The sequence below is a fragment of the Balaenoptera physalus genome (assembly GCF_965194825.1).
Source record: "Balaenoptera physalus genome assembly, chromosome: 4".
Lineage (NCBI taxonomy): Eukaryota > Metazoa > Chordata > Mammalia > Artiodactyla > Balaenopteridae > Balaenoptera > Balaenoptera physalus.
The window spans coordinates 21631992-21645267 of NC_138891.1; the positions used below are offsets into that span (position 1 = coordinate 21631992).

Consider the following 13276-nt stretch of genomic DNA (forward strand, 5'->3'; position numbering starts at 1 on the left):
AGTTGGGGGGAGACGGCGGGCATGGCCCCTCACCCCTACTGGAGCCCTTAAGTAGGAAAACGTAACGCTGTTGGGGACTGGGTCCAGGGAATTTAGTGGCAGAAGACACAGGGCAAGTCGAGAAACGCGGATCCGTGCCTCAGTTGGGCCTGGGGCTGGGGGAGCAGCCCCTGGCTGGGTAGCCCCGTTCCGGCAAGGCCGGCCTGTTGGAAGCGGCCAATGGACGGCCCCGCTGCCCCCTCCCTCGGGATTCCACAGGGCTCTGACCCGGCCTTTATCTTGGCGCGGTCAGCAGTCATGGGGGCTTCAGGAAAGAAGACAAAGGCCCGATGTCACTGCGGGCGGGGGCTCGGTTTCCTGACTCTGCTCACACTCACAGCCTTTGGGACTTGTTGGGGGTAGATTTTTAAAAATATGTGTCGAATTTCCTTCTTTCTTCCTAGAAACAAACAAAAAAAGCAAAAAGCACATTCACCTTCCCTCCTCATCCATAGGGATTGAAGTTTCCCGGGATCCTGTCCTTTCCTTTTCTTCGCCTGCCTAAAGAAAACTTTTCGTGGAGAATCCGGAAAAAGTTTTATTTTATTCGGTTCGTTGTCCTTTGCTATTACTAAGGACAACGAGGTCAGGTTGAGCTCCTAACGCGGAGAAGCGGAGTCAAGTCTCCCGGCGTGGCGGGGGCTCGGGCGGCCAATGCCCGGTGCGCTCCGCCACCTCCGGGGACGGTCAGGGTCTCCTGCGCTTCCCCTGCTCGCCCTGCTGTCCGGAGCACCCTGAGCTCAGACGGGCCCATTCGTTCTCACCGAAGTTTTATAACTGCCAGGAGGCACCGGGTCCGCGCCTGGTGATCCGCGCTTGCAGCGCCGTCACCAGGCCCGCGGACTGGAGGCTCTGGCGCCCGGGCCCGGCTGTGCGGAGCCACGGCCCCATGCGGTCTCCGCTGTCATCCTCGGGCTGCGCCTCTGCCCGCCGCAGCTCGGCCAACCCGTTTCCTGCGTTTACCCCTCAGGTTTCCCGTTTCTCCACAAAGACCGGGGGGAGCCTCTCCCACAAGCTGACCTCCGCCACCTCCCGCCTCGTGGCTACCTACTGCTTTTCTGAAAAAGGGGGAAAAAGTTCTAACAGCCCCGCGTTCCAGAGGGAGGCACCTGAGCGCGTGGGGCGTCGGCCCAAGAGCTTGAGAGTGGCGGCTGCGCCTGGACCCAAGCGCCTGAGTCGGTGTCACTTCGCAGGTCGGTGGGCCTTTCTCGGGGAAAACCTCATATATCGGTGAAGACTGGCTTAGGAGAAGCAAGAGGGCGGTTGGAGGAGGCCCGGACCAGGCTCTCCATCTGTGCCCCCACGAATCGGGTATTCCCAGCAACAGAATGCGCCTCACCCCCAGAGTCAAGGGGCTGAGGCAGGGTGGACGCAATCGCCCCCGAGCCCGGACGGCGAAGGTGATCAGCGGCCTGGGCTCTTGGGGCGTGCAGGGGTGGCCATAGCCGCTGCATTTGGATGTCATACCCTACAGAGTTACTACCAAAGGCTTTTCCTTTCTTCCTCTTTCCCTCCTTTCCCCATTCTCCCCCTTCTCTTCATCCCTCCCTCCCTTCCTCCCTTCTTTCTTACTTTCCTCTTTCAACAGGGGAAGGAAAACCATATTGACTATCTATTATAAACTGGGCATTTTCACATTAGAACATTTAATTATTTTAATAACCCTGCAAGGTATATATAATTCTATTTTACAGATGAGAAAACTGAAATTCAGAATTTTTTCCCCCCAAGGTCCCACAGTTATTAAAGGAGGTCACCAGCCTCCACACTAGTCCTTCCAGGCTGAACAGTCCCTGTCCTTGCCCCCTCCTGCACAAACCATCTCCCTGGCGTGACATGGCCCCAGAACAAGTTTGTGAGAGCTTACCACCTAGGAGCGAGCAGCAAACAGCTGGCATAGCAGAAGTTTCCAGAGTAAAATCAGCCTACAGCTCAGACCCAGCCCTGTGCTTCCTTCTCCTCTGGCTGGCTCCCCCTTTACCCACTGAGCTCCCCAACATCAAACATCGGTTGGCAGGGCCCAGTTGGGTAGCTGGGCTCAGTACTCTCAGGTCTCTCCTTAAAATTTCTGAGGCTGTTTGCCCGACAGACAGCTGGGTGACCTCTGGCTGGCTCCTTCTCTTCTCAGGACCCCAGGTTCCTTAAATGTATACAAGATTTGGGGTTCCTGGGGCCCAGACACTCTTGTGACAGAATGGAGCCCTCTCTCCAGAAAGCAGAAAGCCAATCAGGCCGCTTGGTTTCAAGAATCCTTCAGAAGTGAAGTGAAGAATCTTTCACTTCTGGTTGTGGTTCTGGGGCATGAAGGTCGCTCCCAACCACTCCAGGCCTCCGGTCCCCACCACAGAGGAGAGGTGTGGGCTCCTGGGCCCATCCCTTCATACAGGTTCCACAGGCTACTCCCAGAAGCAGGGGCTGCCCTCCAGAGGCAGCGGGACTGACAAGGCATAGTCACCACTGGCTTATCTCCACAGAGTGGGAGCACCGCAGGACTCCTGAGCCTGACCAAGCCGCTCTTCCTGGCCCCTGACACGCTCCTGGAGACCAGGAGCCTGGCTCAGCGGTTCCGGGGCTCCAGACCTCCATTAAGGGAAGAGCTTATTCATGGGCAGACTGTGTTGGGTCTGACCCAGTTTCCTGGCCCATCCTCTCCTGCCCATCTGGCTGCAAGAAGCCCTGGTCCACCCCTGGTTTCCACCCACCACCAGGGGGCTCTTCCCAGCCTGGAGCTCCAGCCTTGGCTAGTGAGAGGCCCAGGCAAGGGCAGAAGGACACCTAACCTCAGGTGAAGGGTCTTGGGCTTCCTGCCTGCCCAAAGCCAGGAGGCAGAGGAGTAAACACTTTACTTAGGCAAGGGGGAAACAGGCCCAGAACACCCTCTGGAGTAGGGTGCGGGGCCATCCTAGAGAACCCCCTAGGTCCCCATTTTACAGTCCCTTGGTGCATGTACTGCACTGGCAAAGATTCCTCCCAGGTCCCCCCTGAGGACTGGACACTCTCCTCCGCCGAACCCAAGTACTCTGGCTGGGCAGTTCTAGGCGGTGGGGATGACCAAGAATTTGTGTGTAAATGTGAGGAGAGGGGCTCATCTTGTCAGCGCTGAGTGTGAGGATGTTTACACGCATACAAGTACACACATACTCCTCATTCAATGCCATGTGTAGCAACTCATTACCCAGGACATGCAGAAATTGGCAGCGTATTTATATCAAGCTAGTTACGTTGTATTTACAATACACTCTGGCAAACATATATACATATACCCACATGGTCTGGCCATCTAGACCAGACTGTATGTGCTAAGGCATAATTGCTACGTATCAGGAACTCTCTTAAATACTTTTGTCCTTGCTTAGGGAATTCCTTAAATCATCTTCTCTAACAGAAACTCAAAAGTGCAAAGAGGGAGAGGAAAGAAAGGAAATGAAAGATGAAGAAAATCAACCATTGCCCCGAACTTGTAACACTGGGGGGAAATGACCAAACTGTAGAGATTTGGAGAACCTCCTGGGGCTGGAATTAGAGACAGATGTCTTTCTGCGGGCATCCATGGGGAAGTGGGGTATGGTTTGGCTCCCTTCTCTCAACTCCTCCAATCCCTGTGTAGACCAGGAATCCCTCCCCGATTCCTCCATCTCATCCTCCGAACTGGGTGAGGCTACTGCTCTTTCCCCAGTCGTGGGTGCCTCTCGCCTTTCAGTTCTTGGGGGACAGAGAAAGGCTCTGTCCTTCAGCGCTGGCCTAGGCCAACTTCCCCACCTCACTGGAGGCTCTGCCCAGAAGACTTCCCTTCTCTGCTTTCTCTGCTTGGAATAGCAGTTGTGGGGTGCTGAGAGCCAGCCTTGGAGCAGAGAGCCTCAACCAGCTGAAGCAAAGGCTCTGTATGTATTCTCTGTTTTCATTCAACAAACCAAAATTATATACCCAGAACATAACTGCATATGTTACCAATGACTTATGAATGCAACACACGCTGTGGTCCCAGTAACCATTCCCTGAATATTAGCCATATGATTATTACAATGCCTAAAATATATGCCCTCTCTGAAGGTGAATGACAGATATACACACCTCTCTCCCTGTCACCAGGACATGACTTACACTGTACACACACATTTGCAGCAGGCATAGACTATACAACTACCAATGAGATACATGTCCACATCACAGAAAGCACGGGCAAGCACGCAGCCATCTACTTTCTTTTCCCCACCTCACCTTAGTCAGCCAGACAAAGGTGCAGCAGGTTGCCAGAAGCACCCAGACACCAAGCCTGACCAGCCTGCTGGGTTTCTCGCCTGCCGGGGCTGAACCTCATGTGCAGCCTGCTCTGGTTCCCCCGGCCCTGGCAGGCTCCAGTGCTGGTCTCAGGGTGATGTTCCTCAGAACCCGCACGGCTTCGTCCTCCACCTTCCAGCCTCCCCGGGATGCCCGAGGAAGAAGTGGGATTTCTGAGCCTGAGCCACTTCCCCTTGGGGCCAACGACACATAACAGGGCTCCCACTCTAACACTGCCAAGGCGTAACCACCAGTATAGGCTGAAGTGGGAGGCCTGCAGGCTCATTCCTTGCCGCGGGCAGCTCCTCCCGGCTTACTGGTCGGCCTGGACCTGTGGCCACTGCTGTACAGGCTGAGTGGGGGGCAGTGAGCAACACGTGGCTGGGAGCGGGGTCCAGCTCAAGCTGCGCCGCTGCAGTGGCAGCAAGAGTTGGCTGATACTTGTCATCCCACCGAACGACTGAAAGCCGACCACCTCTAATCCCCCTCTCAGCCCCGGCCTGTAATCCGGTCGAACTCCCGTGTGCCTGCGCGGAAGCACCGGTCTGAATTCGTTATTCGAAGAGTCTCAGTAAAGAAAAAGAGAGAGAAAAGATTACATTTCTACAGCCAGGCCGTATGTTCACCTATCTCTGATATTCCCAAATCTCTTACACATATCTCAAGGTAAATGAATTCTGACCATTAAAAATAAGGCAATCAGTCACTCGTTACATTTGTACAGAGGTTTGCAGCTTACAGAGCATTTCCGCAACCAGGATTTTATCTATTTGGAATAAACTCTTCTGGCTGTTAGATTTAACTGGAAGAATTGAAAAGCATGAAGACAATATAATAAAAACACGGCCCATACACCTAGCACGGTTGTGGAGGAGGTAAAGTTCAAACTTGCATGGATGCAAAAATAGAACAAATCCTACATACAGTCACGCCTTGTGAAAGAACCACGGCAAATAATGTCTCTGCGATGACGTGAAACAGCCTCAACAGACCAGCGATGACACAGAAAACAAACAATCCCCGGGAAAACAAAGCAGCTGCGACAACCACAAAGGTCCCCCACTCCGGCTGCCCTCAAACCTTGTTTATCTGAAAAAGGATAAATTTTTGCTGAAAATCTCCCTCTTTTAACTAGATGCTGAACAAACTTAGGCGCGACATAAATAATATAAGTCCGTGTGAAAAGAAAGAACAAAAAATTTATTCGGGAATCGACAAGACAAAACAACAACAAACAAACAACAAAACAACAAAAGTGCTCTAGTTCTTTCTAGAAAAATTTGGTCCTCCAAACGACACACTACAGAACAACCAGGTCTAGAGTTTTGGGCCAGCAGGCTCGGGGCCACAAGCCCGCCTTGTCCGACTGCTGCCGGGTTTCACATTTCTCCTGCCCAAGGTGGGAGAAGCAAGACGTTTGAAAAACAAAAATCAGGGAGGGGATGAGTTGTCCCTGCAGCTTCCGCCAGGCAGGCAGTGATCTCCCGGCGCTCGGGGGTTTGCAGCGGAAGATAGGGGAAAATTTTTGATATTTTTTTAAAAGATAGGTTGAGGGGGGAAATCCTCTGGTTTGCAGAGGAAACCGTCTGTTACTGGGCATATTCTCCTACCTCTCTGAACACAGCTTTTTGAAGGGCCGACAGGAATTCTACTTCAAATCTCCTGTAGAGAAGATTTTCATGTTTTGCTTTAGCAAACTCCAAGGCCACAATACTTGGCCGGTTTTCCGGTGAGATTTTTCTTTTAAAAAATATATTTTTTGATATCATCTAAAATAGCCCTCCCCATCTTTTTAGCAAAACATTAGCCAGCCGCCCGGGCCTGAAGGGGCCCGAAGCGCCGGGATGGAGAGCGGGGGAAACGCAGCCTCTCTCCGAGCCCGGATGCCGTGTAAACCCGAGCGCAGGCGGCCGAGAGAGGCGGCCCCGGCTCCCTGCTCCGGCCCAACCCCCGCCCGGCCCAGTGGGCCCCAGCAAGGGGCTTCTGAACAGCTCCAAGAGGGTACGCGGAGCACATACACTTTCGTCCCATTCTCGGTCGGCACGGGTCTCGTTGCCCGCCCAGGCCGGCGCTTCTAGCCAAGGATGGCGCGGCAGCCGGACGGAGAGAGCCGAGCGCGAGCGCACCGACCTGTGAGAGAAGGCCAGGAGGTCTGCGCCGCCGACGCCCGGCTGCACCTCGGCCCCGGGCACTTCCTCTCCGCCGTGAATTTTGGCAACCGGTGTCCAGCCCGGACGCTGGGGCGCCCGGAGAAGACTAGGCCTGCAGAAAACGGGTGGAGAGGCGGCCTGCAGGCCGGAGGAGCGAAAGAGCATAGAGGGCAGGGAGGCGAGCACAGGAGGAGAAGCGGAGACAAAGAGGAGCCGAGGGGAGCGCGGAGGCGCAGAGGGGCCGTGGGCGCTGGCTCAGGGGGCGGCCCCAGCGGGCGCGCGGTCTGGCTGGCGGCGGTGGCTGCGTCCAAGGCCGGCGTCGCGCGTTCCTGCATCCTCGCAGCCGGCGGGCCCTGGCCTTTCAGAGATCGAGGCGCGAGTGCAGCGCGCCGGTCTTGCTGTCGTGGTCCCAGTAAGAGCAATGCATCATGGCGAGCTCGGGCTGCCGGGCGCAGGCGAACTGCAGGCCGGGTGCGTTGGTGGGCGCGGGCGCCGGGGGCGCGGCAGTAGCCGGGCTGGCGGGGCTGAGCTGGCCGGGGGGCGGTGCGGCGGCCCCGTGGTGCGGCGGGGCCGGCGGGGGTGCGGCGGCCGCGTGGAGATGGTGTGCGTGCGGGTGTGAGTGGGGGTGAGGCGGCGGCGGCGGGGGCGCGGCGGGCGGGCCTCCCAGGCCGTTGTACGAGTTCACTACGCCGGGAGGCAGCGCCATGCTCTGCACGCGTGAGTACGGCCCGTACGAGGCAGCCGGGCCCGCCAGCCCCTTGACCACAGCGGCCGCGCCTGGGCTGCCCGGGCCTGCGGCCGCCGCTGCTGCAGCCGCCGCCGCAGCGGCCGCCGCCATCTGGCACGAGGCGTAGGGCATGGGCGAGGGCGGCTGCGGTAGCGGCCACGAGTTGTTGAGGAAGCCGGACTGCAGGTACTTGGGGGGCGCCAGGTAGCCGTAGCCGTCGGTCCCCGCGCCTGCCACGCCGCAGCCACCCGCGGCACCTCCGGCCCCAAAGAGCCCCTTGCCCGGCTGGAAGTGCGCGGGCGGCGGCCTGAAGGGTCGTTTCATGCGGCGGCGGCGCCGGTAGTTGCCCTTCTCGAACATGTCCTCGCAGGCAGGGTCCAGCGTCCAGTAGTTGCCCTTGCGCTCGCCGCCGCCCTCGCGCGGCACCTTGATGAAGCACTCGTTGAGGCTGAGGTTGTGGCGGATGCTATTCTGCCAGCCCTTCTTGTTCTTCTCGTAGAACGGGAACTTGGCGATAATGTACTGGTAGATGCCGGACAGCGTGAGCCTCTTCTCTGCGCTCTCACGGATCGCCATGGCGATGAGCGCCACGTACGAGTATGGGGGCTTCTGCGCCGGGTCCGGTTTCTCCGGGGCTGTCCCGGCGCCGCCGCCGCCACCCTTGCTCGGGCTCGGCGGCGGCGGCGCCTCGGGCTCCTTGGCTGCGCGGCCGGTCTCCGGGGCCAGCAGGGCCCCCGCGGCGTCCTCGGGCTCGGGATAGCTAGCCATCATGACAAAGCCGGCGCGCCGCGGCCGGGTAGTCCCTGCTCTTTTCCGCTGGCGCTGGCGCTGGCGCGGCAAAGAGTCCCGGCGCACAAGTCGGCTCACGGCAGAGTCTCAAACTTCTGGAGACTGCGGATGCCGCCCGCGCTCTCGCTGGCGGCCTCTCGCGCCTCTCTCTTCTTTCCCTTCCCCTAGGGAGAGGTCGGCGGGAGTGGAACTCAGCCTCTGGCCATGGGGAGTCCGCCCAACAGAGAGGGGCTCCGGCTCCGCCGCCCCTCCCCGCCCAGGCCAGTCCCCGCCTCGGTGGGTTTTCTTTTCTGCGCTCTTCCCCTCCCCCCACCCTCCGGTTTCCCGAGGCAAGACCCGCGTCTCTGGCGGAGCTGCCTCCTGGAGTCCCTAGTGCGCCAGGAGCCTCGCTCTGTTCTGATTCGTATGGGCTCCGCCGAGTTCCGCTTGCGTCAGGCGCCTTCGCCCCTATAGCGGGGCGGCCAGTCGCGCATGGGAGAGTTCATCTCCAAGTCACTTTTTGTAAACGCCCCGCACAGCCCGGACCGGCCTGCCCCCTCCCAGCGAGCTTAGGGGGCCCGGCGGACAGCCGCGCTCACGCTCTCACAAGCCCTTGAATCTGTCGGTGCTCGCTCTGCGGACTGGGCCGGGAGATGCCGAGGGCCTCGGCGGGGTCCGTCTGCACTCGGCCCGTGTCCTGGGAGCTCGAGCCCTAAAGGGGAGAGGCGCGCCAAGCCTCCTCGCAGCTTCCAGGTGAAAGAAAACGACTCCTTTGCTCTGCCCTTCGCTGCTGGCTTGGGGCTAAACTTCTAGCTCCGGTCCGGGGGAGGGGCGGGACGGCGAGGGGGCCGGACGAGGGTGGGGTGCAGAGAGCTGCGCGTTGGCTTTGGGAAATTCAGCCCAGAAACGCGTGTCACTGAACGAAGAAACCTCGGCCTGGCCTGTCCCTTGCGCTCTCAGAGTGACTGGGCCGGGACGGAGCCAGGGAAGAAGATCGCTGGGAAGAGGGGCCCAGGGGCTCCGCCTGAAGCCCCTGCACCCTTCCTTGCGCTGCTCCTGGACCTAGGGACCAGACCCCTACTCAGTGACCGCTTCGTAATCCTACGGGTTGGATGTGTGCTTTAACACACAGAGACTCCCTTTAACCAAGTAGACCCCACTCTGCTCCTGCTCCGACACAGGCGCAGATGTTGCCGTGGGGCTTTGGGGGACTGTATATGTATGTGCACCGCATCACAAATAGAAGTCATGGGGAGGGTCTGTCCTTGTGACATGTGAGATACCAGCTGTCCGGGTGTGCGTGTGCTGGTGCAGAAACACAGGTATGCACGTATACAAGGTGTGATATTTATATTTATGGGGTAAAACACATTTATACTTATAGATACGTAATGGTATATGTGTATCATGTATCAGAGTAAATGTGGCTCATGAATATTGCATCTTGTTTCTTTTTCCTCTTTTCTCTCTCCTCCTCTCTCTCCTTTATTTATTCTTTCCTTCCCTTCCCCATTTCCCCTTTTCTTTCTTTCTCAATTCTTCCTGCCTCTCTCGCTGCCGGTGTATATAATCTATCACAGCCTAGGAAGAAAAACAACAGGCTGTAAGGGAGGTACTTGTTCAAATCTCTCTCCTGACAAGACATTTGTTCGATCTTTCTCCAGGGCTGAGGGGTGAATTCTCACCTACTTTCAGCAGAGGTCTGATTGGGACCCAGTTGCATGCAGGGAGGTTGTCTGAGGGGAAATCAGTGCTGGCAAAATAGTCAGGTGTGTCTTTTAACAGTTAACTCAGCCTTAACAAAAAGTCTGCAATCATAAAGTATGAGAGAGCTGGCCGGTGTTTTGAGTCTTCATGCCCCAAACCCCTTGTCGCGACGGGGCCAGGATACTTTGTGGAGGAAGGTGAACTGAATGGATGTCAGGTGGGTGTGTGTAGTGGTTGGCATGTCTGGAGTGGCTGGCCCAATGCCTGTCACTACCTCTTCCTCCCAAGCTGCCCAGTCTCTGAGGAAGCCTGAAGAGCCACTGGTGGCCTATGGGCCTTTTCCCCAGCATCCACAGGCCACCCTCATGTGCGGCCTCTTCTCACTCAGGCCCCTGCTCTGCATTCTGAGATTAAAGGAAAGGAGGACAGGGTGATCAGGCTCTTTGGAATTCAGCATCTTGAAGGTGACTCCAGGGAGCTCAGCAGGGCAGCCTGGCCTGAGCACCACAGTAAGAGCGAGCAGGGCTCTCCTAAACTCACCTCACTAAATACCTTTTTCCACCCGCCATTGAAAAGGTCCCAAGTGGCTTGATTGTTTTCTTTCACTGCTTCCAACATACACCGGGGCAAGCAGCTCTTCTTCAAAACTTTTGTGGTTGCTTCCTGAGCAAGAGCGAAGGTGTTTTCTTCTTCCTTACCCCCATTAGTGCCCAGGCTATGGGTGGGAGTGGTGTGTGTTGGGTTTGGGGCTGCTGCAGATTGACTTCACTGCCCATCCTCCCCCAGGGCCTTGGCAGGGGCAAATACAGCTGGGGGGGTGGGGGGCTGCTCTCTCCTCTGTTTTTTTCTGACCACCCAGGCTGGCGCCCTTGCTCTCTCCCTCTCCCTCTCTCCCCCTTGCAGGCATTTCCGCTGCTGGCCTGCAGCAGCCAGGTGTGACAGCATTGTTGTGTGTGTCATCACTTCCCCGAATTCCAAACTTGGCTCCCTTTTCAGCCTTTAAGGACTGTGTGTGTGTGTGTGTGTGTGTGTGTGTGTCTAGGGGTTGGGGGTGAAGGAAGGGGTTACTCTCAAGGATTTTCTGAGTAGGAAGGAAGAGGAGTCCTGCTCCCAGGTACCGATCTCTCCAGGAAGCGGTGGGGCGCGCCTTGGTTTACTTCTCAGCCCTCTTGGGTCGGCTGGGTAGGGCCCTGCTTCTGGGCGAGGTCGGGATCCCGCCGGCAAGACAGGCCGCGCCGAGGCTTGTGTGGGGCCCCAGGGCGTTGCGGCGCGTAGGGCTCCTGCTCAGTGACCTTGGGGCGGTGCCCACGTCCAAGGGCCGGGCGGAGCTCCCAGCCTCTCCGGCCCGGGTTTCCCGGCGGCCCGCAGCTGCGGCTCCGTTCTTCCAGCCCGAGCACCGCCGGCCGACGCCTTGGAGACCCGCCGACCTAGCGCGGCCGCCGGCCCCGCGTCCGCCCCGCGCGGCGGAAGCCCCGACAGCCGGAGCGAGCTGTGCCCACCGCTCTGATGGAGCGAGGCGCTCCTCTTCCCACGGCCGGGAATCCTGCAACAGCGCTGGAGCGGCCCGCGCCTTGGGAGCCTGGAGGCCGGGCCCCGCCAGGTGAGCCGCCCGGCGGACCCGAGGCAGGCAGAGCTTCCCTGGCCCCGCTCAGCTGGCCCCGAGCCGCCGCCGGCGGAGGCCCCCGAACACCCGCCACTCCCTGCTCCTGCGGGGCGAGAGGGAACTCTCTGCGGCGCCACGGCGGGAAGAGGGAAGCTGGAATACGCGTGGTGATTAGTACATACCCGCGCGACTCCACACCTCAACAGCTGTCAGCACCATCCCGGCCCACCCCACCCCACGGACTCCAGGTCTTTCTACCCAGGTCACATTCCTCCATCCATCTCTCTCTCAGTCAACCCCCGTTATCCCCTCCAGTTCTCCTTTCCCCCACTACTCTCTCACTCTAACCTGTCACATATACTACTTCAGATCCTGCACATTTTGGTGGAAAACCTGTCAGTCTGATGCTGGGACTCTAAGCCTCTTCACACACTCCCACACCCAGCCATCTCAAGACTGATCTCTTGGCTCCATGTCTGCAAGTCTGACTCCCAGAAGCCTGCTGATTCTGTGATGTCCTTGGCCTGTGGTTAGGGTGACTGGGCTGCCACCTGGATGTCACCATGGCGAGGTTGCTGTTCAGAGTTCTTTTGAGAAGCTCAGGTACAGAACGTATACCTGATGCCCTTGAACACACACAGGCCACTCACACAGGCTTCGTCTCTGTCTTGTAGCTGTGCTTGCTGCCCGAACTGACAGGCTGCAGAGAGGTTTGCATGGTTCTCTCCCGTGCACACACCCACACGGCACCAGGCCCCAGGCCAGCCGGTATTATTCTGCCTGGTTAGGATTAGCAGAGTCACTTACCCAAATATGTGCTTGGGAGAGAGAGTGAGAAAAAGTAGGGAAGTGGAGAGAGAGAGAGAGAGAGAGAGAGAGAGAGAGAGAGAGAGAGAAAGAGAGAGAGAGAAAGGGAAAGAGAAAGGGAGAGAGGGAGAGAGGACACTATTACCCATTCTGGGGAAGAACTCACAGACCAGAGCTGAGAGCTGTTTCCAGTTGGTAAGTATCTTGCTGAATTCCCCCCCACCCCACCCCGGGCCTGTGGGTGGCTGGGCTGGGAGGCAGCAGGCCAGAGTTCTGGGTTCCTCCTTACCTTACTGATGTTGGGCTTCAAGTCCATCAGCACCTCTTTGCCCCAAGCAGTGTACGCCCTACCCTGTACCAGGCAGACTGCAGTGCAGTTGCAGACCTTTTTCCTTGTTGAGCCTAATTCAGAAAGAAAAGGCAGAGGGGGTGGTTCCTGGGCCATGTCAGGACCTCTCCCTTCCAAAGACCTCTGGAATGCTCCCAGAGAGAGAAGTCTAGGGTGGCAGGAGCTGCTGGCCAGCTTCCTCTGGTGTCCTATGTCTGTGACTCCCATGGCCCAAAGCCATTTTCTTCAGCTCTGAACAGTGAGTACCCTGACAGTAGGCCCAAACACATGCTTGAGAGCGTGATGTATTCTTGTTTAAAGTTGCCTTTTTCCACATCCAAACTGTAAGCCTTGATGGACAGAGACTGTGTCCTCCACTTCTCACTCAGTGCTTCGCACCAGGGTGGGCTTAATGCATAGTAGTGGAATTGGAACATGGCTGTGCTCCACAGAGAATTGAGAGATGCCACTTTCCTTGTTATGAAGCTGGAATTTCTAAGAAAGGGACTGCAGGTGGGGAAGAGTGGCTGGACCATAGCGGGCCGGCTCAGGATCTGAGAGTCCTCTGTCGTCTGGGGCTATCTGCTCATTACGGTGGTACAGCCACGCTGCTGAACTTTAGGCAGGGACACAGGACATCTTCCTGGTTCCCCCACCCCTCCTCCACCCCCTGATCGTGGCGAGGGTGTGTCTGAAACAGTCAAACGTAACTTTACTAGAAAGAGAGAGGCCTCTGAATCTGTGGCAGCTAGCTTGCAAGGTAAGGCCTGCTGTCTGGAGCCCTAAGCAGGCCCATGAGGGGATACCTGAAAGAGCTCTTCCTGCTGGTTCTCATTCACATTTCTCTCCACAAATGGGCACCATCTAAA

General features: G+C 57.6%; 2 protein-coding genes across 2 annotated transcripts in view; one reads left to right on the forward strand and one right to left on the reverse strand.

Moving 5' to 3' along the window:
- Positions 1-1231: 1231 nt before the first annotated feature.
- On the reverse strand, positions 1232-8248 carry FOXL2 (forkhead box L2). Its single transcript, XM_082461053.1, has one exon. It carries the CDS (start codon positions 7963-7965, stop codon positions 6829-6831), a length of 1137 nt encoding a protein of 378 aa, XP_082317179.1. The 5' UTR covers positions 7966-8248; the 3' UTR covers positions 1232-6828.
- A 2251-nt stretch (positions 8249-10499) lies between these two features.
- Positions 10500-13276, forward strand: part of LOC309660533 (uncharacterized protein) — a 36727-nt gene continuing 33950 nt past the window's right edge. The window contains exons 1-2 of the mRNA XM_082461344.1: positions 10500-10783; positions 11058-12274. Of these exons, the coding sequence (XP_082317470.1) occupies positions 12086-12274 (189 nt within the window). The 5' untranslated portion in view covers positions 10500-10783; positions 11058-12085. The remainder of the gene's footprint in view (positions 10784-11057; positions 12275-13276) is intronic.